At 43.1% G+C, this 24,781-nt stretch overlaps 2 protein-coding genes across 2 annotated transcripts; both read right to left on the bottom strand.

The window, feature by feature from the left end:
- Window positions 1-7,227: 7,227 nt before the first annotated feature.
- On the bottom strand, window positions 7,228-8,762 carry LOC311300505 (retinal cone rhodopsin-sensitive cGMP 3',5'-cyclic phosphodiesterase subunit gamma-like). The gene is made up of 3 exons (XM_084424799.1): window positions 8,679-8,762; window positions 7,773-7,926; window positions 7,228-7,678 (listed from the first exon to the last, which is right to left on the bottom strand). Exons 2-3 carry the CDS (start codon window positions 7,912-7,914, stop codon window positions 7,602-7,604), a joined length of 219 nt encoding a protein of 72 aa, XP_084280925.1. The 5' UTR covers window positions 7,915-7,926; window positions 8,679-8,762; the 3' UTR covers window positions 7,228-7,601.
- Window positions 8,763-20,975: 12,213 nt separating this feature from the next.
- On the bottom strand, window positions 20,976-22,490 carry LOC311301679 (retinal cone rhodopsin-sensitive cGMP 3',5'-cyclic phosphodiesterase subunit gamma-like). Its single transcript, XM_084426954.1, has 3 exons — window positions 22,410-22,490; window positions 21,517-21,670; window positions 20,976-21,422 (listed from the first exon to the last, which is right to left on the bottom strand). Exons 2-3 carry the CDS (start codon window positions 21,656-21,658, stop codon window positions 21,346-21,348), a joined length of 219 nt encoding a protein of 72 aa, XP_084283080.1. The 5' UTR covers window positions 21,659-21,670; window positions 22,410-22,490; the 3' UTR covers window positions 20,976-21,345.
- Between the last annotated feature and the right edge of the window lie 2,291 nt (window positions 22,491-24,781).

The raw sequence follows: 24,781 nt of genomic DNA on the forward strand, positions 1-24,781 counted from the left end.
GATGAGTGTGGGAGATCAATAAGTCGAGTGTACTTTGAATTAATTAACGGTCAAAGATGGTGTGGATCTTGTATAAATGATAGAAACAAAGTGATACAGAATGGGTTCCATGGTGAAACCAAGAGTTGGGATTTTGTAACGAGTATGAGTGTTCGAGAAGGCCTATGTTTAAGAAATGAGTTGAAACTACATGGCTTCTCGGAAATTATATTGGGAATGGATAGATTTAGATATTATGTGCTTCCAGCCTGGTTAAAATTGTGTATTCCTGGAAGACAGTGGGTATCGATCTCTGACAATGATGGGAGATCTACATGTACTTTCCAAATTGTAGAATTTTTGGATGATAAAGAACTCACAATTTGGGATGGAGTTGCTTTAAGACAAACAACAATGTCTGTGGGATCGGGGGCTTTTGGACTGGCGTTCATTGATAAATCGCGTGTGTTCTTCAGATGCCTCAAGTGCTGATCCAGGAGACCGGAGGCCAGTTGGCTGGAGAAACCTTCGAGCAGTTTCTAACACGGGCGAAATCCCGACCGGAGACGGCAGAGAGGGTATGGTTCTCCAAGGCAGTAATGAGGCTATGTGTGGACCACGACGATAGAAATGATAACTTTATCCATGAGACCCCCAGATACCAGGACCCAAATTTTAAATGGTCTAACAATCGTTTTGATGAAGTAACTTTGTTTAGACGTAAGAGAAATTTATTTGATTTATATGTCGAACAGGAATACCAAAGTGCAAAAAGGGGAACTGTTGTGATGTTAGACTGTCCTCTAGACAGACTACCAAAGACAGCACAATTCACTAGAAGTCTTTACCATAAGATTTCAAGAGTGGGTGTTTTGTTATGTGAAAATAATATGAAATCTTCTGATAAATCCCTTAAATTGGAACCGCTCCTAAATGATTTACATGTTTCAAAAGTAACTGACAAAATTGAAATATCTATGGACGATCTTTTAGTTGCACGACTCCAGAGAGAACACGCCAGAGAACTTCATAAAGCTAAGAAAACGGAGAAGAGGAAGAAGAAGGATCCAACTACCACAGAACAAGCTGACACATCAAAGCCAACGAATTTTGAGGATTTTAAGGCAGATGGAGAAATTGCATAAAAGATTACTTTGTATTGTAAGGGGAGTTATGTTAGAGAATCAGTTTAAATGTCCAAATTGTGAAATATCCTGTTTACAGGAGAAGTTTGAATCACTTGATGCAAACTTGCCCTGTGATAATGTCTTATAGTTTAAATGTCATTGCTTGCAAAAGAAGCTTGCAACGCTAGATGCATGTTGCAAGCTTGCTTTGCAACCACAGTGTTTGTGGTTTTCTTTGATCTCTCAGAGTGAGTTCAGTGGAACAACAGGTGTTAAGGCTATGCCCGCTTAGTTGACCTTTGAGCACGGTTTAAGAAGATGGAAAGAGGCCTCCTCCCAGTTAGAGACGAGGCGAGAAGCGAGCTGTGGTTTTAACACCTGCAGGCCAAGAAACGGTCAAAATGTATATTAAGCTTTTTAGCGTGGGTGGTACAGATGAGATAACCTATGCATGCATGCTTATTGCATAATAGCTTTAGGGTCATGGAAAATTCCAGACCAGATAGTTTAACATTTTAAGAATCGCTTTATTGTAAGGGACAGCCCTAAAAGCTTAAGACGGCCCCTATCAAACCATATAAAAGGTTTTGTATCCTGTTGTTCGGGGCCGCACTTCGAGGTGAAGACCTATACGCATTTCTGTTATTTTTTTCCTTTTTGAATTAATAATCTTTGTATTGTTCTGAAACCTTTTTAAGTAAAACGAAACCAATCTTTTGGTGATTCGAAAAACTTTTAAATAAGTCTCAGAGTGATTTTTCCTGGAGATATCTTTACTTTGTTATAGTTTAGATATTAATACTAAGCAAAAGCCCTGTGAAACGGATCCCGGACTCAGCTGGATCGGACACCGCCGAGGACCCTGGAGCCAACTATAGCATCTTTAACCGGCAGGTAAGGGCAATCTCTGATTGTAGTAGGTTAATGGGAATGTTGTAGATGGACTCAGATGTTACAGCGGTATAGAAACACAACAAAGTAGAAGAAATGTGAAGAAATTTTTGAATTTTTGACTTCGCTGCCTTAGGAGGCCACGCCTACCAGTAAGAGTGCGCAGTTGAAAACAACAAAGCTAGCCTACGTGATGAGTTTGCGAGGGATTTAGAGATCGTCCAAAATGTCCGGGATTCGGCTTTTGCGTTCTACAGTCGCCATTCATCATGTTTACTGTGGCGAGCAGGACGAAGCTGACGGCCGCGGGAGAACGGTGCGAGGCCGGTGGCGTCATTACTGAGACGCGCCGGATCTAGCATCTCTCACGGAGGAGCGGAAATTTTCTTAGCAATGGTAAAACGCACATCAACTGTCATGTTCTGTAAGAATATTTGCATTTTGTTTGTTACTTTCTCCCCCTAGTGGTCATCTAGGAGTAATTCATTGTTTTCATATATAATTGTTACATTGCTTTCATTGGTGGATTTTATCACATGATGCAGTCTGATCAGGAAACACAGTAGTTATATTCCATGCAGTCAGCTTGCAGCTCTAGTCACCTTATCCTGTCTCCATTTCTGTTTGTGCCTTGGGAAAGCATCGCTTGTAAGTTGTATTTGAATTTTATAGTTAATTACATTGATTCACATGCGTCATGTAAGATGTTCTGTGATGTTACTTGAATATTTATTTGTTAACATGTGAAAACTGCTATTGTATAGCCTTTCATAGTTTGTTAGTTTAGCTGTTGAGCTGCACATGCTATATTTACAAGTTATTTACAGCTATAAGCATACCAGCTGAATGTAATATATGTTACAACTTTGTAGCTTAAAGGTATATTATTTTATGTCTGTTAATGTATGATGTGTTTGAATAGCATTCAGTGATTGGTGCTATCTTTCTGTATCATTTCAGTTTTACAAAGATTCCTTCTTGAGAATTACGACAACAGTAAAGAGCCTTGAACTTTACTCCAGCCTCTGACTTTCTCTTGAAGCCTGTTAGCTATCTGTCGATTTGTGTACAGTCACACACACTGAGGACAGAATATCAACCGATCACTTGTTTAGCGTTCATGTAAACACTACAATCGGAATGAATTCAGTTAGATTGAAACAAAATGTGTGCATGTAAACAATGAATGGCGACCGCAGAAAGCAAAAGCTGAATCCCGTACATTTTGAACGATCTCGCCCGCCGGACAAGTCCGGGAAAAGGAGGATGGTACTTACTCAGCTCTCTCCTACTATTCAGCTTTCTCCACAGAACAAGAGCCTGCTAGCTTAGCTTCCAAAGAAAGACGGCTGATACTGTGTACATTATGTGAGTGAGATCCCACCCTCTATGGCCGGGCTGAAAACATGCGGAACAACGCCATATACTGCCTGTAGTCTTTAGCCTCTGGCCAGAAAATCCTCCGATGACGCAAAATGACGATTTTTGCGTCATCGGAGGATTTTTTCCAGACATAAAATACATAAATCTCTTGTCTCAGGGGGATATGAGGGTGGAAAGCATGGTAATTCGAAAATACTACAGGTTTTCTACTAATACAAAGCTTAATGCTAAATCCTGAAGTATCCCTTTAAAAAAAATCTGAGCTTGGTAGATCAAATATCTGCTGTAACTGCTGAAATGTTGGAAAGCATTTATTAATAAACAAATTTTGGAAAGAACGTATCCCTTTTTTGAACCAGGTCTGAAATATTGGATCAATTTGGGAAGGGAGAAAAGAATGATTCACAGTTAATGGGGTTAAGATAGAGCATGCCTGCCATTTAAAATGTCTTCTTATCTGGTTCCAAATTTTGAGTGAGTTGGAAACCACTGGATTACTCAGTCAAGTTGGACGGGGGGCAGACAAGGCTGAATAAATTAAAGCTAGCCAAGAGGAAGGTGAGCATGACTTATTATTCCAAATAAATTGGGTGACTATCCTATCCAAATTTCTAAAAAATGATTTATTAATATAAGCTGGGATACACTGGAAAATAAATAAATATTTGGGCAAAATACTCATTTTCACCATATTAATGCGACCTGCTAAAGAAATAAAGAGATTGGACCACTTCTTAAAAACATGTTTGGTATATTCGTACAGTTTCAGAATATTTTCTTTAAAAAGGGTAGAAAAACATTTAGTTATGGTGATCCCTAGGTATTTAAATGAGTTTACTATTTTAAAAGGGAAAGAGGAAAGTGTTTCGAATTGGGCCTTGGGGTTGATTGGAAATATAACACTCTTAGAAAAGTTAATCTTGTATCCTGAGATTTTCCCAAATTTATCTAAGATTGACATTATGGTTGGCACTGACTGTAAGGGGTTGGAGATGTAAACTAACAGGTCATCAGCGTATAATCATACTTTGTATTCTTTTCCCCCTCTCCTTATTCCACTATAGGCTGGCTGTAGATGCACGTAGAGAAATTGCTAGGGGTTCTATTGCTAAAGCAAATAGCAGGGGTGAAAGAGGGCAACCCTGTCTCGTAGAACGACTTAATTGAAAATAACTAGAGTTATTATTGTTTGTTTGTATAGAAGCTTGGGGGTGGGCATATAGCAATTTAATAAATGAAATAAAGTTGGAACCAAAACCACATTTTCCCAGAGTGGCGAAGAGGTAATCCCACTCAACCTTGTCGAAGGCCTTCTCTGCATCCATAGAAATAAGTACCTCAGGCCGAGTGGGATTGGTGTTTGGTGTGTAAATAATATTTAATAGCCTTCTAATGTTAAAAAATAGGTGGTGATTTCTGATAAATCCTGTTTGATCCGTGGAGATCACAGATGGAAGAACTTTTTCGAGACGAGTGGCCAAAACCTTAGCCAGTATTTTGTTATCAACATCAAGAAGACTGATAGGTCTATAAGAACCAGGGTCTAAAGGGTCTTTATCTATCTTATGTATTAAAGAAACGTTTTCCTGATAAAATGTTGGTGGTAAACAGCCTTTCTCAAGTGATTCATTAAAAACCTCTAGAAGCAATGGTGAGATTCGATCTCTAAAAGATTTATAAAACTCGGTTGTGAAACCGTCAGGACCTGGGGACTTTGAACATTGCATATTGGATATCGCTTGATTTATTTCATTAATAGTTATTGGCTGTTCCAAGACATTCTTGTCTTCCATATTCAGGGACGGAATGTTAAGTGATTCAAAAAACTGCTCTATACACGATGGATCGGTAATAGATTCTGAGGAATATAATTTGACGTAATTTTTTTTAAAAATATTGTTTATTTCTTGTGGGTCAGATGTAATTTGTCCTGTCTCTTTCCTAATTTTAGTTATCAGTCTTGATGCTGCCGTCTCTTTAAATTGCCGAGCAAGGAGTTTACCTGCTCTCTCTCCATGTTCATAATATGTGGCTTTCGCCCGCATTAAACGATCAGTAGTTTCTGAGGTGGAGAGTAACTGAAATTCTGACTGGAGAGAGAGTCTCTTCTTATACAGTTCTGGTGAGGGGGAGACTGCATACTCATGATCTATTTCTAGTATTTGGTCAGTTAATTTCTTTTTTTGTTCTTTACATTGTTTCTTAATCGAGACACTATGAGAGACAATTTGTCCGCGCATATGCTTTAAATGCCTCCCAAATTGTGGATTTGGAAACGTCTGTCGTATCGTTTGTCTCTAAATACAATCCTGTTTGAGCTTCGGTTTGTTCTACAAATGTCTTATCTGCCAATAAACTATTATCAAATCTCCATTTAAAAGTGTCATATTTAGTTTCAAATAATATCTGAAGAACTAAGGGGCTATGGTCCGATAATACCATTGCTTCATAATCACAATGTAAGACGGCTGGCAAAAATTTATAATCTATTAAAAAATAATCTATTCCAGAATAGGAGTGATGGACCGGTGAGAAAAATGAATATTTTCGTTGGTTTGAGAAGGTAAATCTCCATGGGTCCTTTATTTTAAGGTTTTTCATAAACGTTTGTAGCAGTTTGGCAGATTTAGGTAGGGGTACTGTTCTATTTGAAGATCTGTCCAACAATGGGTCCAATACAAAGTTAAAGTCACCCCCCATTATCAATTGATGAGTATCTAGATTAGGCAAAATGTTCAAAATAGATTATATAAATTGTTCATCATCTATATTAGGAGCATATATATTAACTAACAATATTGGTGTGTTGTAGAGCTTTCCTGCTACTATAATATAACGTCCACTGGAGTCAGAAATAACTTTTGTTGCAGTAAATTGTATGTTTTTCTTTATGAGTATTGCTGCACCTCTAGACTTAAAGTTAAAATTTGAATGAAAGATTTGTTCCACCCACTTTCCCTTTAATCGGCCCTGATCTTGGTTCCTTATATGCGTTTCTTGTAAAAACGCAATATCTGTCCAGATCTGTTATCTTGAGAAAAGGACGTTGCAATAATTGTGCCCAACGTGAACTAGAGAAATTATTTTATTTCATAATGAGATTGTCCCCTAACATTCAATTGTTTTACTCCAATAAAAAGATTAGAATTTTGTGATTTCTTTTTTTTTTTTTTTATGAAAGATGAAAAGGATAAACAATGCAGATTTATTTTCACAGCCACCTTTGCTCATATTTACCAAGGGAGCCAATATTAGTGAGGTCTTTTTCTTCTTCTGTAGTGTTTTTGTCAGTCTCCTTGTAGAAAGAAAACTCGAAAACCGGAATATTCACAAAAAAAAACAAAAAACTAGTTGTATTTCTTCTTCGACTTACCAGCAGGTAAACCCAACATATACGCATGTTATTTTAAAGATTTTTTTCATCAAAATATGTCGTAAATTAAAAGGGCCTTATCGCAGAAACCAGAGATCGTGACTTGAGTTAAAAACATTTACAGAACTGAAATAAGTGAAAAGGGTTGCAATAATAGTGGTTTACCAATTATTGGCATTTTGGAAAAATGGAGGAAAAATAAATAAATAAAAATAAAACGCTGCACCTTACAGTCATGAACAATTTTAGAAACTGTTCATATAGGAGCTCCAACAAAAATCCTACTAAAAATATGCTGGTAAATTAGTTTTATATAAATCCCTTGTAAAAGGTATTTATCTGAAGGACCTTGGTATTTCTCAGATTGTATTTTGTTAGTGCCGATGGCTAATATAGCCAATGGATATGAAACCAAGATTTTACACACTGACATTTTTTTATATTTGAACAAAGTGAAATTAATCACACAAATTTCGGAAAATACATTTTTATTGTGTTCTACTGACAAAATCGAGGGTTTTAATTAACCATGAGTAGATTCTGACGCAGACACAATCACATGTACAGTTCCAAAAAATAAAGTCGATTTGTACATAGTTCTGTATTTTACCACAACAATTTGCAGAGAGATGATCATAGCATGATATTGCAGCTCTGAGATCGATTCAAGAGCAAAAGAGTCACTGTGTCATTTGTCCTTATTTCCCTCCAATAACAAAATGAATCATGTCGTTCCTCTTTGTGTGTTGGGCTGAAGCATCTGCTGTTGGTTCAGTGTTTGTGTGAGTAATATTACATGATCGTCTTGGCTGATCAAAGATCTCCAGAAGAAAGCAGAAGGAAAGTTTCTACAAAATTCCATATTTCGCCAGATCGCTGAGCTCCATGTCACCATAAGCTTCCCAGGGGCAAACCACAGTGATGTCTGTTGAAAACCCAGAGAAAGAAGGTGGTCAGGCTCATTCAAAACACTGAAACAATATTTACGTGATGAAGGCGACTGAAATGCCACAGTTTACCTGTGCCGAGACCCTCCATCCCAGGGATGTCATCTCCCATGCCTTTCTGGCCAGGTTTAGGAGCCTTGCTCTTGAAGGTGCGAGTGGTCCTCTGCTTGAACTTTGGTGGCGCTCTCTTCTCAACAGGTGCTGGGGCGTCCATTTCTCTCACTTACTGAAATATAAACAGGCTTACTTTAAAAACTGACTATATTGTCCCCTTTACTGATGTCCTTAACAGGTTAGCTGATAATCTTCTCATTTTGGGATTGTGTTAATCTTAATCTGCTGGTTACACAATGAGTAGGTTTATTTACCAACATCTGTTTTCCTTGTGATATATACAGACAGTGGGAATGATAAGCTCTTTACATAATCGTGCTAATCTCGTAGAGGAGATGCTCTAATCCCAGCGCTCTAATTCGCTGTTAAATGTCTACTGTACATTTCAAAGAAATTTGAGTCTTTGAGGCTGTAATCTATGAAAGCTTGTTTCCGCCATGGAATAAAAAATAAAAAGGTGATGGAGATAATGGAGAGTTTCCATGTTTCCAATACCAAACTTTATATTCTGTGGCAGAATCAAGCATCCATGCAAATCACTGCACTTCACCTGTAGTTTAATGTTTAATTGTCATTTTGACTCACATTCTGCTTTTCCTTTTTATTTATTTCCTCTCCATCACTAAATCTGTCTCTTTATCAGTCCACAAAAGTCTTTCTCTCTTTCTCTCTTTGTTTTTATGTTCAGTCTGTTTTGTGTTTTCTCCTCATGCTCCTCATCACAGAATTCCTGCTCTCAGTAAACCATGTCTTGTGTATTAACTACAGTCTGTCTGGGTAAAAATGAAATACCGTAGTACTTTACCTGGCTGTTTCTCAGTGCGTTGTGCTGTAAATGTGTCTCAGGTGAGGCGAATCTCTTACCTGTGCTGGAGTTTCTGGCTCTTCTGGTTCTCTTAGCTTCTCTTCTGCGATGTCTCGCTTCAGCTCGTGTCCAGTGTCTCTGCTGGACTCTTTTATAGCGCTCGACTAATCTTCTGATCCTCAAACGCCTCCAACAGAAGCAGATAGAGGGATCAGGAGATTGACACATGGAGTATTTTAAGCACTTCAGGCTCTTACAGCAGAGGACACGCGTGTGGTAACAGTCATAGTTTATTCACAACATCTGCAGTTTGTCTGACAGACACAGACATAAACAAGCGATATACTAAAATATGATGAATGTGTGTTCAAACACCTTTATGGTCATTAGTTGATTAAAACATAATACTTTCTCTATCCTCAGTTCTAATCTAATTTTCATATTATCAACACATCCCAGCTAACCAAAAATATTAGAAGAACGTTGTGCTAACGTTCCTATTAGGTTATGCAAACATTTTCTGAATGTTCTCTGAAAGTTTAAATGTTCTACAAACTTTAAGGGAACTTTCCATTATCATTTTCCAAACATTATAGGAACATTACTTTAGAATGTTCTCTAAACAACTTATAACTTTGAAGAAAAACGTTCCATGAATGATGTATAAAGAATGTTTTTGTGCTAACATTTTGAGAACATTATTAAAAACCAGATAACTTTGAACGAACATTCTATTAATGTTACTAAGAAAGTTTGTTCATAACTTTGAGAGAACCTTGAGTCCCTGTATTCCTCATCGTTCATTTTTATTTTCCATATTAAATACTTCACCAAATAACCAATGAAATGAATTGTAAGCAAATTGAATCTAAATCTAAAAATAAATCAGTATGTTTTATTTTGATGGTGTGCCTTTTCAACTATGTTCAAATGATTATAGCATCAAATGATTTGTGTCAACAAGTGTCTCAAGCTCAGATTTGTGAGTTCATGTTGATTTCATGTTTCTGATCTCAGGTCAAGCTCTTTAAGTCTCTTCTCTAACCTGATCCTAAACATACGGTTATATCTGACCTTTACTAATTAAAGATTAAGCAACTCTAATCCACAATCCTGACTGGCTGTCCTGACAGTACTTTAGGTTATTATATAATCTGCCATTTAACATAACATATACTGTAATGTTCTCATGTGTGTTTGTTTATTCACATCTAGTAATGAGGAGCTTGTGCTCTTTGGATGGGATTTATATACAGCTACAAAATCTGTCACGGTGGTAGAGCCCTTTCAAAAGGTGCACCTTTATACATTATTTACCCCATAAAGGTACATATTACTACTTTTTGATAGCATTTGTACCATTTTTCTGAGAGCGTGGTTGTCATATTTTGGGACATGTTCATACTTTAATATAACAAGCTATAAAATTAACTTGAGACCAACTGGTTAAAACAATAAGTTAAAGTGTGGGACAAGTGTCACAAACACAGAAGTAGACAGACAGGTTTAGGTGCACACAGTGTTTATTTAAAGCAGAGTGGTGGTGGTGGAATAATGGGAACCAGACGATGGTGAGAGGATGGTGTCTTGTAGAATGATGATGGTGACTTAGCTGGCGATGACTGAAGTGGATTCTCTGTGCAGGTGACGAGTGAACAAGAAGACAGGCGATCTGGATCAGGATGATGAACGGAAGACGGACAGGAGACTGGATTCAAGATGAGACTGGATACAGGACAAGATCTCAGGTGAGTAGATTGGTAAGGAGTCTGACGTAAAGCAGTGTATACTGCGACGAGACCAGACAATGAGTGGATGGTGAACTGTGAATATAAAGGGTTGTGTTGATGAGGAAGTGCAGGTGAAGCGAGTCATTATTCAGGTGATTGTGAACGAGTGGGCAGGTCCTGGTGATTGTGTGATGATTGGGGCTGTGACGGTGTGGCTGACTCTGTGACAGTACCCCCTCCTCCACGGCCGGCTCCTGGCGGCTGACTGACCCGGGGCCGGGGCCAGCCTCGACTTCTGGGGGCTGGACGGTCAGGGTGATCCTCATGGAACTGGGTGAGTAGCAATGGATCCAGGACTTCATCTCGAGATACCCATGAGCGTTCTTCTGGACCGTACCACTCTCAGTCGATCAGGTACTCAAGGCGGCCGCCCCGCCACAGTGAGTTGAGGATGGTATGGACTCAGTACACAAGGCCCTCATCAGCGACATCTGGAGGAGGAGGTACTTCGTCCGTGGTGGGTTGAAATCAATGCCAAGGTGAGACCAGGGGCGTCTGAGTATCGGCAGAGGTACCAACTTTCCCTCAGGTAGCTTCCTCGGTGTGTTGGTGATGGCACAGACTGAGCACCCCTTGACGTATGTATAGGCCTAAATGAGGAACAACATAAGACATTTGTCATAAAACTTAATATTTATAGCAAAAAATAGATTAATACACAGAGGAGACAGAGAAAATGAGTGAGAAAACTATTATGTTATAAAAGGAATTATATCGAAATTATTTAAAGGTGCCCTAGAATGTGAAATTGAATTTATCTTGGCATAGTTAAATAACAAGAGTTCAGTACATGGACATGACATACAGTGAGTCTCAAACACCATAGTTTTCCCTTTCTTATTTAAATCTCGTTTTTGAAAAACACCCCTGAAAAACAGGCGAATCTCCACATAACACCAACTGTGACGCAACAGTTGGGATCATTAATATGTACACCTCTAAAAATTTGCATATGCCAGCCCATGCTCAGTGCCAGGCGGAACTGCACAGCCGAATCATCAGAAGTTCTGCAGATGAAGAAACAAGCAGGAGGAGGATCATAGGGAAAATGGCAGATCTATCTATAATCTGATACCGCTACAGTTTAATTCGAAGTTGTTAGTTGCTCTGCCCGTTTCACCACGGACTGTTTTTCTAACCTGGAACAATATCAAGCAGCCAGGCTTCTCTTGGCGTCTCAAACGGACGAAGGGGACAATTTCAACTAACGTTATATTCCCGCAAGCGGTAAGTAGTGATTTTATTAACAATAATTTACACTGTGTTATCTAGATCCAGCGCGATATTGTTTTTTCCTCGAGAGACATCGTGGCTTGCAAACGAGCGAACGAAGCATGGCAGTTGCTCAGTGTTTGGATGTACAAATGAACACAAAAGTATTTTTTTAGTTCCTTCATCCGAGCCTCTGGAGAACCAGTGGGTTATGTGAATTTCTGATGTGTAATTGTTCAAGTTCAGACAGATAATCTTTCTCTCAAAGTCGTTCAACACTGTTTATGCATCAGTAGATCGCGTTGCAGTGATAAGATCTTCATTCACGCGATCAACAGGCTGTCATCTGCTCAATGCTGGAATAGATCTAAATACTTAAAAAACTTCTCATGATTCGTTAATCCCGATAGCTGTAATAGTAAAAACGTATAAAAGCTGTAATAGTAAAAGTTTTCCAGATAGCTCTACATGTAATGCCAGATATTTCATATGCAAGCATGTCAGCCAATCACAGCAGTGGGCGTTTACACTGAAGTCTCACAGCAGACACGCCCCTTCAAACAGAGTGTTCAATCCAGGGAATGAAATCAGGCTAGGAAATATGCCTTTTATTTCTAAATTATAACAAATTTTGATCTAAAAAACATACTAACATTATAAGGGCACCCCAGGAAACATTATAAAATAATAAAATAATCCATTCTACGGCACCTTTAAAGTCCCCCTGTAGTCAATCATTTTATCCTTTAAAACTCATCTTTGATCACCAAAATGACATATTTAAGTGTTTTTTCCTTAAAGAAAATTCTACATGCCTTAAAATAGCGGAATGTAACTTGACACCCTTGCCTCATTTAGTATACGCGGTTCTATATGGACGTGGAGAGGTTCTGTATGGAGGAATGAAGGACCTGGAGAGGTTCTGTGTGGAGGAATGAAGGACCTGGAGAGGTTCTGTATGGAGGAATGAAGGACCTGGAGAGAATCTGTATGGAGGAATGAAGGACCTGGAGAGATTCGGTATGGAGGAATGAAGGACCTGGAGAGATTCAGTATGGAGGAATGAAGGATCTGGAGAGATTCGGTATGGAGGAATGAAGGATCTGGAGAGATTTTATATTGAGGAATGAAAGACCTGGAGAAATTCTGCATGGAGGGATCAAGGACCTGGAGAGATCCTGTATGGAGGAATGAAGGACCTGGAGAGATTCAGTATGGAGGAATGAAGGATCTGGAGAGATTCGGTATGGAGGAATGAAGGATCTGGAGAGATTCGGTATGGAGGAATGAAGGATCTGGAGAGATCCTGTATGGAGGAATGAAGGATCCGGAGAGATTCTGTATGGAAGAATCAAGGACCTGGAGAGATCCTGTATGGAGGAATGAAGGATCTGGAGAGATTCTGTATGGAGGAATGAAGAATCTGGAGAGATCCTGTATGGAGGAATGAAGGATCCGGAGAGATTCAATATGGAGGAATGAATGACCTGGAGAGATCCTGTATGGAGGAATGAAGGACCTGGAGAGATTCTGTATGGAGGAATGAAGGATCCGGAGAGATTCTGTATGGGGGAATGAAGGACCTGGAGAGATTCTGTATGGAGGAATGAAGGATCTGGAGAGATTCTGTATGGAGGAATGAAGGATCTGGAGATATTCTGTATGGGGGAATGAAGGACCTGGAGAGATCCTGTATGGAGGAATGAAGGATCCGGAGAGATTCTGTATGGGGGAATGAAGGACCTGGAGAGATTCTGTATGGAGGAATGAAGGATCCGGAGAGATTCTGTATGGAGGAATGAAGGACCTGGAGAGATTCTGTATGGAGGAATGAAGGATCTGGAGAGATTCTGTATGGGGGAATGAAGGACCTGGAGAGATTCTGTATGGAGGAATGAAGGATCTGGAGAGATTCTGTATGGGGGAATGAAGGACCTGGAGAGATTCTTTATGGAGGAATGAAGGATCTGGAGAGATTCTGTATTGAGGAATGAAGGATCTGGAGAGATTCTGTATGGAGGAATGAAGGATCTGGAGAGATTCTGAATGGAAGAATAAAGGATCTGGAGAGAGTCAATATGTAGGAATTAAGGACCTGGAGAGATTCTGTATGGAGGAATGGTCTCTTATCTCCAAACTCATCAGGCATTATAGAAGAAGACTCTATAAGCTGATATAGAGATAACTGCTATAAGAGCTGTTATCTTGAGAAAAGTATGTTGCAATACTTGTGGCCAACATGAACTAGTGAAAAACATTTATTTCATAATGAGATTTCCCCACTTTCAACTGTTGTACTTCAATGAAAGGTTAGAATTTTGTGAATTGTTTAAATGAAAGATCAAAAGGATAAACAATGCAGATTTATTTTCACAGCCGCCTTTGCTCATATTTACCAAGGGTGCCAATATTAGTGAAGGACATAGTATGTGTCCCTTCTTCTGTAGTGTTTTCGATAGTCTCCTTGTAGAAAGAAAACTCGAAAACTGGAATATTCAAAGAAAAAAAAAATAGATGTATTTTTTCTTCAACTTACCAGCAGGTAAACTCAACGTCATTACGCATGTTATTTTAATGTTCTCTTACGAGAGTTCTCTCGTACTGCGTCTTAGCTAAGACGCTGCGGGAAAAGTCTCTTTTCACGAATATTGAAGCAAAAAATTATCCTTAATTTTAATATTTGTAAAACGCATTTGCCACAGTATGCAGCCATAGGCAAGACGGCTCGTTTGCTCATTGGCTGTTGTACTAGCAAATGCATAAGCCTATCGAGCGCAGGCTGATGCAACATCAGACCAATGAGGCCACTTCCCGCCGACGCGGGCGTGGCCTCGCCCTATAAAGGTAGCTCGAAAAGGCTGACTCACTTGATTTTTCACCTCTTCAGCGAACCTCTCACATCGCTGGATCTCGGATAGGAAGCAAGCGTCGTCTGAGTGCAAGCACATCAGCGGGACGAGCCATCTGAAGTCGCTGGCCTTCGCCGCCTTCCACTGCCGTACCTGCTGCGCTTTCCGGCGCTCATATCCTTTTCTGTTTCTCTGTGTGTGTGTGTGTTCGCCCTGCGACACACACTCGTAAAAGAGCTCGCGTCTTTTTAAAGATGCCTTCCTGCGGCTCGTGCCGAGCCCCACTCAGCGAGGGAGACCGTCATGTCATCTGTGTCTCCTGCCTGGGTGAAGATCATGCAGCGCTCGCACTCGCTGACGGCGGCTGCCCTCACTGCGAGCTTATGCCTTTGGCGACTCTGCGGACTCGCCTGGCACTTTTCTCCGAGCCTGCACTCCCCGCCGCGTTGCCGCGCCGTAAAAAGCGCCGCTCCCAGCGGATTCCGGAGCCCTCTACAGCCCGACCGAGCTCGCCGGAGCGCCCGCTCGCTTCGCCGGCCTCGCCTGTATCACTTCCTGATGCTCAGCGCCCGCAGTCTGCCGCCGCTTCATCAGAGGAAGTCGATTTCAAAGCCGCGTCGGGGGATGAGGACACGTGCTCTCTGTTAGCTTCGGGCAGCGGCGATTGGTCGAGCTCTGAGGATCTCGCGCTCGCTGCTCGTAAGCCTAGCAGACGAGCCAACATCGAGAAAGAGTTGATGCGGGTGCTCTCGCTGGCCGCGACGAGTCTCGGCCTCGAGTGGTCTGCACCAGCACCTCCCTCTCGTACCCGGCTGGATGGTAGCTTCCTTCCCGGTGAGCATGCTTCTCCTGAGTCTAAGCCCGCCCCCTTTCTTCCTGAGCTTCATGAAGAAGTGGCAAAGGCCTGGAACGCTCCCTTCTCAGCACGAACTCGTTCGTCTGTTTCTCCAGCATTCTCCGCCCTGGACGATGCTAAAAACAGAGGCTACCAGTCACTTCCGCCGGTTGAACAGGCGATAGCGACGCACCTTTGCCCGCCCTCTGCTGGACGGCGGACGAAACCAGTGTTGCCATCCAAAGCCTGCCGCACGACGTCATCGCTGCTCGCGCGAATCTTTTCCGCTGCTGGGCAGGCTGCGTCTGCACTACACACCATGGCCACGCTGCAGATTTTCCAGGGAGATCTCCTCCGTAAGTTGGACGAGATGGGACCTGATGCAATCTGCCTCGCGGATTTGAGAAGCGCTTCGGATCTCACCCTTCGCGCTACTAAGTCTGCCGCTCAAGCTATGGGACGTGTTATGGCTTCCGCCACTGTGGCTGAAAGACATCTGTGGCTGACGTTTTCAGACATGGCCGAGTCTGAGCGCACCGCGTTCCTCGACGCCCCGCTGAATCCCACTGGCCTCTTCGGATCCTCTGTCAATGAGTTCATAGAGAGATTCGCAGAGGACCAGAAAGCGTCACAAGCCTTCAAGCACTTCCTGCCGAAGCGCTCCAGTTCTGCAGCGAGTCGTGCTAAGCCGACCCAGCGGAGCTCTCAGCCACAGCCCCCTCCTCCTGCTGCGTCATCACGACAGCAACGCAGCGCGAGACCCCGCTCTCGCTCTACCAGCCGTCGCCCCGCGCCGCGTGGCCCACGGCAGAGGATTGTGGTGAAACCGGAAGCCCCGAACACATCCTAGCACGCCTAGGAAAGCGCCGGTGTACAAGTCCCGCTGCGGCCGGACTCACACCCAAGCGCGCCGCTGTTTCAGTTCCAGGTATTGCGACTGTCTCAGCGTCTTATGCAACGCGCAAGCCCGTACAGTTGCCCGCTTGCCTGCACACAAAAGCCGTTTTCACGGCTACCCAGATATATCCCATAAAGAGTGTATTTTCTGGTGTCCCGGCCACGGCCGATGGTGCTATAAATGTAACGCTGATGCCCACTTCTCAGTGCCCATCCGTACACACAAGCACAGCCCTTCACACAGGGCTCGCGCCCATAAAATCGACTCAAGTCGATCGCGCGCACTGCATAGTAGACGTGTCCACTCCTCAGTGCACACGATCACTATGTCACGCACGTCTGACGGTTTCTGTAAAAACGAAACCTGTGCACGTTCGCTCTGCTCAGGCAGACAACGCGCCAGAAGTAGTAAAGGTGCGCGCTTCCAGCCCACACTTACTCACAGACGATATGAGTCCCACGGGACCCGTTCAGCCCTCCCTCACTCAGCTAAGCGCCATAGTGGGGTCGAGGACGAGCGCTCTGCCCGCTGTCATCAGCGCGCCCCACGCCTCGAATGCCACAGACATAACGCCTGTGTTACAGCACACCGAAGCGCTTCCGTTGCTCAGCCAACAGAGTGCGCTTCGCATCCAACCCTTAGCCATCCATGCAGATGCATGGGCAGCGCTTCCAGGGGTTTCGGAATGGGTGCTAAGCATTATAAAGAGAGGCTACTCGCTACAGTTTTATCGACGCCCTCCCCGCTTTACGGCGCGTGTCGAAACTACGGTGAATTCGGAAGTAGCACACCTACTCCGAGCCGAAATTTCAAAACTGATGAGCAAAGGGGCTATAGAGCCTGTATCTCATGCTCAAAGCGAACGGGGGCTGTACAGCAGATACTTTCTGGTCCCCAAAAAAGACGGGGGCTGCAGACCCATACTGGATCTGAGACAGCTGAACAAAGCATTAGTGAAACGCAGTTTCAGAATGCTTACGACCAGGAAAATCCTCGCGCATATTCGCGAAGGAGACTGGTTCATGTCAATAGATCTGAAGGACGCGTATTTTCAAATACAGATAGCGTCACGTCACAGGCAATACTTGAGATTCGCCTTCGACGGTCAGACATACCAGTATACAGTCCTGCCATTCGGTCTGTCCCTAGCACCTCGCACATTTACGAAGTGCATGGACGCAGCGCTCGCCCCTCTCAGACTCAGAGGCATGCGAGTGCTGAACTATTTGGACGACTGGCTGATTCTGGCTCATTCACGATCAGAGCTCGTGGAGCACAGGACCATGTTACTCGATCACCTCGAGAAACTCGGTCTCAGAGTCAATTGGACGAAGAGTTCACTGAACCCCAGTCAAACGATTTCGTTTTTGGGCATAGTTCTGGACTCACAGTCTATGACGGCACGGCTGTCGCCACAGCGCGCGCTCGGCATTCAGCGCGCAGCGAGATCTCTCCGCTGCGACGCGTCCTTCCCGCTCAAGACGTTTCAGAAGATGCTAGGTCTCATGGCCTCAGCATCGCCAGTTCTTCAGCTGGGCCTGCTCCGCATGCGCCCCCTGCAGTTCTGGCTGAAAGCGCGGGTACCACGCAGAGCGTGGACTTCTGGTCGATTGCGTCTCAAGGTCAACCAGAGCTGCGTTACAGCTCTAGAACCTTGGACGGTGAACGACTGGTACCAAACAGGTGCAAGCCTGGGGACTTCCTCGAGAGTGAGAGTGGTGTCCACGGACGCCTCCACCTCGGGATGGGGAGCGCTGCTCGAGGGCAGACCGTTATATGGCCTGTGGTCAGAACGGGAAAAGCTCCGACACATCAACTGTCTGGAAATGCTGGCAGTAGAAAACGCGCTGACACGTTTTCGTCCCCAAATCAAGGGCCACCACGTCTTAGTCCGTTCGGACAACATGTCGGTGGTGTCCTACATAAATCGCCAGGGCGGTCTCAGATCCCGAGATCTGTACAGGTTGGCGGAACGCCTCCTGGTATGGGCTCAGCACAACTTGCGCTCGCTAAAAGCAGCTCATGTGCCTGGGATACAGAATGTGGGTCCAGACAGGCTGTCCAGGAACAACATTCCCGCGGGCGAATGGTCTCTACACCCACAAACAGTCCAGCTGCTGTGGGAGAGATTTGGCAGAGCGGAAGTGGACCTCTTCGCGTCCAGCGAAAACGCTCACTGCCCCGCGTTCTTTTCCAAGAGCGAAAGCGCGCTGTCCCAGAGGTGGCCGCGCCGCCCGCTCTATGCTTTTCCCCCCGTCTCCCTCCTTCCAGAGGTGATAGAACGTGTGAGGGAAACGAAATGCTCAGTGCTGCTTGTAGCACCACTCTGGAGGAACCAACCTTGGTTTCCAGAGCTGATGCAGTTGGCAGACACTGCCCCATGGCCGGTGCCATTGAGAAGGGACCTTCTCTCGCAGGCCAGGGGCTCGATTTGGCACCCTCAACCGAAGTTGTGGGCCTTACACGTGTGGGCTCTCAACGGTTACCCGCTGATTTCTCAGTAGGAGTGCTAAATACTATCACTCAGGCTAGAGCACCGTCGACTCGACGGCTCTATGCCTCAAAGTGGTCGGTATTCTCCAGTTGGTGTGGGGCTCGGGGATGCTCACCCCTCGACTGTGAGGTAACGGAGGTTCTCTCCTTCCTTCAAGAGCTGTTGGATAAGGGCAGAGCCCCATCCACGCTCAAAGTTTATGTGGCGGCTATCGCAGCGTTCGCTGAGACAACGCTCGGTCAGTCGATAGGAAGGAACGATTTGGTCATCCGCTTCCTCAAGGGAGCTAGGAGACTGAACCCTCCCAGACCCCCGTCGGTCCCTGTTTGGGACCTCTCTACGGTCCTGGAGGCCATGAAAGGTTCCCCTTTCGAGCCCATCCAGACGATTAGTCTCAAACATCTGTCATTTAAGACAGTGTTTTTGCTGGCCCTTGCTTCAGTGAAGCGCATAGGGGACCTGCACGCGCTCTCAGTGAGCCCGTCGTGTCTGGAGTTTGGGCCTAGTGACTCGAGAGTCATACTCAAACCTAGGCACGGCTATGTGCCGAAATCCCTCAACACGCCGTTTCGGGCTCAGGTTATATCCCTGTCCGCCCTGCCGGTGTTAGAAGAGGAAGGAGACTTGGGCTCTCTCTGCCCTGTCAGGGTTTTAAGAGCCTATGTGTCTCGCTCTGCTGCCTTTAGACAGACTGAGCAACTATTTGTCTCGTTCAGTGGACGTTCCAAGGGAACGGCTGTTTCGAAACAAGGCCTATCCAGATGGATAGTTGACGCCATAGCGTTGGCATACACCTCCAGGGGTCTTCAGTGCCCGCTGGGTGTCAGAGCGCACTCCACGAGAGGCGTTGCCTCTTCGTGGGCCTGGTCTAGTGGAATATCTCTACAGGATATTTGTATGGCGGCAGGCTGGGCCTCGCCGTCTACATTTATCAGGTTTTATAACCTCGAGGTTCCCGCTTTGCAGGCTAAGCTGTTATCGGTGTAATTGAACACTGAGAATGCAAGCACAGTGCGTTACTGCTATCTTACGGGCAGTTTTACGTAAGACCCATATTCCCACTTTAGTCAAGAGTGTCTTGTCTAAGTGATGTCTTATATTACGTCTGCAGACGCAGCCACATATCAGAACGGAGAGTTCCTCCTCTTGTTCTAGGACTCTATGTCAGTCCCTCTGGTGATTGTGCACTGTAAATCCTGGGTCAGCCTCCAGGTTTATGGTTGTTAATCCCTGCACGCACGGCGTCTTACATTGGGTTCCCGCAGCGTCTTAGCTAAGACGCAGTACGAGAGAACTCTCGTAAGAGAACGTACTCGGTTACTAACGTAACCTCGGTTCTCTCTAGAAGAGGGAACGAGTACTGCGTTCCCTGCCGTGCGTACGATTCACTTTGGTTCGCTTCTTCGTTGAAATAAATCAAGTGAGTCAGCCTTTTCGAGCTACCTTTATAGGGCGAGGCCACGCCCGCGTCGGCGGGAAGTGGCCTCATTGGTCTGATGTTGCATCAGCCTGCGCTCGATAGGCTTATGCATTTGCTAGTACAACAGCCAATGAGCAAACGAGCCGTCTTGCCTATGGCTGCATACTGTGGCAAATGCGTTTTACAAATATTAAAATTAAGGATAATTTTTTGCTTCAATATTCGTGAAAAGAGACTTTTCCCGCAGCGTCTTAGCTAAGACGCAGTACTCGTTCCCTCTTCTAGAGAGAACCGAGGTTACGTTAGTAACCGAGTACGATTTCTTTCATTGAAATATGTCGTGAAGTAAAAGTGCCTCATCTCAGAAAACCATGCATGAGCAGAATCCAGAGATCGCGACTTGAGTTAAAAAAATTTACAGAACTGAAATAAGTGAAAAGGATTGCAGTAGTTTACCAATAATTGACATTTTGTGTGGAAAAATAATAAAACAAATAAAACGCTGCACCTTACAGTCATGAACAATTTTAGAAACTGTTCATATAGGAGCTACAGAAAAAATCCTACAAAAAGTAAGCTGGTAAATTAGTAGTTTTATATAAAGCCCTTCTAAAAGGTATTTATCTGATAACAAATAAACTTAATACCTTGATATTTCTCAGATTGTATTTTGTTAGTGCCGATGCCTAATATGACCAATGGATATAAAACCATTTTTTATTTAACTCAGTATTTTACATACTGAGACTTTTTCATATTTGAACAAAGTGCAATTAATTAACTTCAAAATTTCAAAATGGACCCAGTTTAAAGATTCTTTATCAGTTCTGAAAGAGAAAAGACTAACTACACAAATTTGGGAAAATAAATATTTTATTGTGTTCTACTGCCAAATCGAGGGTTTTAATTAACCAATTAATTGACGCAGACACAATCACATGTACAGTTCAAAAAAATAAAGTCGATTTGTACATAGTTCTGTATTTTACCACAACAATTAGGAGAGAGATGATCATAGCATGATATTGCAGCTCTGAGATCGATTCAAGAGCAAAAGAGTCACTGTGTCATTTGTCCTTATTTCCCTCCAATAACAATATGAATCATATCGGATCCTCTTTGTGTGTTGGGCTGAAGCATCTGCTGCTGGTTCAGTCTTGGTGTGTGGAATATTGCATGATCATCTTGGCTGATCAAAGATCTCCAGAAGAAAGCAGAAGGAAAGTTTCTACAAAATTCCATATTTCGCCAGATCGCTGAGCTCCATGTCTCCATAAGCTTCCCAGGGGCAAACCACAGTGATGTCTGTTGAAAACCCAGAGAAAGAAGGTGGTCAGGCTCATTCAAAACACTGAAACAATATTTACGTGATGAAGGCGACTGAAATGCCACAGTTTACCTGTGCCGAGACCCTCCATCCCAGGGATGTCATCTCCCATGCCTTTCTGGCCAGGTTTAGGAGCCTTGCTCTTGAAGGTGCGAGTGGTCCTCTGCTTGAACTTTGGTGGCGCTCTCTTCTCAACAGGTGCTGGGGCGTCCATTTCTCTCACTTACTGAAATATAAACAGGCTTACTTTAAAAACTGACTATATTGTCCCCTTTACTGATGTCCTTAACAGGTTTACTGTTAATCTTCTCATTCTGGGATTGTGTTAATCCTAATCTGCTGGTTACACAATGAGTAGGTTTATTTACCAATATCTGTTTTCCTTGTGATATATACAGACAGTGTGAATGATAAGCTCTTTACATAATCGTGCTAATCTCGTAGAGGAGATGCTCTAATCCCAGCGCTCTAATTCGCTGTTGAATGTCTACTGTACATTTCAAAGAAATTTGAGTCTTTGAGGCTGTAATCTATGAAAGCTTGTTTCCGCCATGGAATAAAAAATAAAAAGGTACAGTAATGAAGAGTTTCCATGTTTCCAATACCAAACTTTATATTCCGTGGTGGAATCAAGCATCCATGGAAATCACTGCACTTCACCTGTAGTTTAATGTATTTTGACTCACATTCTGCTTTTCCTTTTTATTTATTTCCTCTCCATCACTAAATCTGTCTCTTTATCAGTCCACAAAAGTCTTTCTATCTTTCTCTCTTTGTTTTTATGTTCAGTCTGTTTTGTGTTTTCTCCTCATCCTCCTCATCCCAGAATTCCTGCTCTCAGTAAACCATGTCTTGTCTATTTACTACAGTCTGTCTGGGTAAAAATAAAATACTGTAGTACTTTACCTGGCTGTTTCTCAGTGCGTTGTGCTGTAAATGTGTCTCAGGTGAGGCGAATCTCTTACCTGTGCTGGAGTTTCTGGCTCTTCTGGTTCTCTTAGCTTCTCTTCTGCGATGTCTCGCTTCAGCTCGTGTCCAGTGTCTCTGCCGGACTCTTTTATAGCGCTCGACTAATCTTCTGATCCTCAAACGCCTCCAACAGAAGCAGATAGAGGGATCAGGAGATTGACACATGGAGTATTTTAAGCACTTCAGGCTCTTACAGCTGAGGACACGCGTGTGGTAACAGTCATAGTTTATTCACAACATCTGCAGTTTGTCTGACAGACACAGACATAAACAAGCGATATACTGATGAATGTGTGTTCAAACACCTTTATGGTCATTAGTTGATTAATACATAACACTTTCTCTATCCTCAGTTCTAATCTAATTTTCATATTATCAACACATCCCAGCTAACCAAAAATATTAGAAGAATGTTGTGCTAACGTTCCCATTAGGTTTGGGAAACTTTTTCTGAAAGTTCTCTGAAAGTTTAAATGTTTTACAAATGTTAATGGAACTTTCCATTTGATCATTTTACAAACTTTATGGGAACGTTACTTTTGAATGTTCTCTAAACAACTTAGACAAACTATAACTTTGAAGAAAAACGTTCTATGAATGATGTTTTTGTGCTAACATTTTGAGAACATTATTAAAAACCAGATAACTTTGAACAAACATTCTATTAATGTTACTAAGAAAGTTTGTTCATAACTTTGAGAGAACCTTGACTGCATCCCTGTATTCTGCATCGTTCATTTTTATTTTCCATAAATACTTCACCAAATAACCAATCAAATTAATTGTAAGCAAATTTAATCTAAATCTAAAAATAAATCAGTATGTTTTATTTTGATGCTGTGTCTTTTCAACTATGTTCAAATGATTATAGCATTAAATGCTTTGTGTCAACAAACTCAAACTCAGATTTGTGAGTTCATGTTGATTTCATATTTCTGATCTCAGGTCAAGCTCTTTAAGTCTCTTCTCTAACCTGATCCTAAACATACGGTTATATCTGACCTTTACTAATTAAAGATTAAGCAACTCTAATCCACAATCCCGATTGGCTGTCCTGAAAGAACTTTAGGTTATTATATAATCTGCTAATTAACATATACTGTAATGTTCTCATGTGTGTTTGTTTATTCACATCTATAGCTAATAAGGATCTTGTGCTCTTTGGATGGGATTTATATACAGCTACAAAATCTGTCACTGTGGTCGAACCCTTTCAAGAGGTGCACCTTTATACCTTATTTACCCCATAAAGGTACATATTAGTACTTTTTGATAGCATTTGTACCATTTTTCTGAGAGCGTGGTTGTCATATATTTCGGGACATGTTCAAACTTTAATATAACAAACTATAAAATTAGTTTGAGACCAACTGGTTAAAAAAATAAGTTAAAGTGTGGGACAAGTATCACAAACACAGAAGGAGACAGACAGGTTTAGGTGCACACAGTGTTTATTTAAAGCAGAGTGGTGGTGGAATAATGGGAACCAGATGATGGTGAGAGGAATGGTGACTTGTAGAATGATGATGGTGATTTAACTGGCGATGACTGAAGTGGATTCTCTGTGCAGGTGACGAGTGAACAAGAAGACAGGCGATCTGGATCAGGATGATGAACGGAAGACGGACAGGAGACTGGATACAAGACGAGACTGGATACAGGACGAGAAGATCTCAGGTGAGTAGATTGGTAAGGAGTCTGACGTAAAGCAGTGTATACTGCGGTGAGACCAGACAATGAGTGGATGGTGAACTGTGAATATAAAGGTTTGTGTTGATGAGGAAGTGCAGGTGAAGCGAGTCACTATTCAAGTGATTGTGAACGAGTGGGCGGGTCCTGGTGATTGTGTGATGATTGGGGCTGTGACGGTGTGGCTGACTCTGTGACAGTACCCCCTCCTCCACGGCCGGCTCCTGACGGCTGACTGACTCGGCGACGGGGCCAGGGCCGGCCTCGACTTCTGGGGGCTGGACGGTCAGGGTGATCCTCGTGGAACTGGGTGAGTAGTGACGGATCCAGGACGTCATCTCGAGATACCCATGAGCGTTCTTCTGGACCGTACCCCTCCCAGTCGATCAGGTACTCAAGGTGGGCGCCCCGCCACAGTCAGTCGAGGATGGTATGGACTCGGTACACTAGGTCCTCATCAGCGACATCTGGAGGAGGAGTTACTTCATCCGTCGTGGGTTGAAATCAATGCCAGGGTGAGACCAGGGGCATCTGGGTATCGGTAGAGGTACTAACTTTCCCTCGGATGGCACAGACTGAGCACCACTTGACGTATTTATAGGCCTTAATGAGGAACAACATAAGACATTGGTCATAAAACTCAACATTTACAGTAAAAACTAGATTAATACACAGAGGA

Source organism: Rutilus rutilus (assembly GCF_951802725.1).
Source record: "Rutilus rutilus genome assembly, chromosome: 12".
NCBI classification, from domain to species: domain Eukaryota; kingdom Metazoa; phylum Chordata; class Actinopteri; order Cypriniformes; family Leuciscidae; genus Rutilus; species Rutilus rutilus.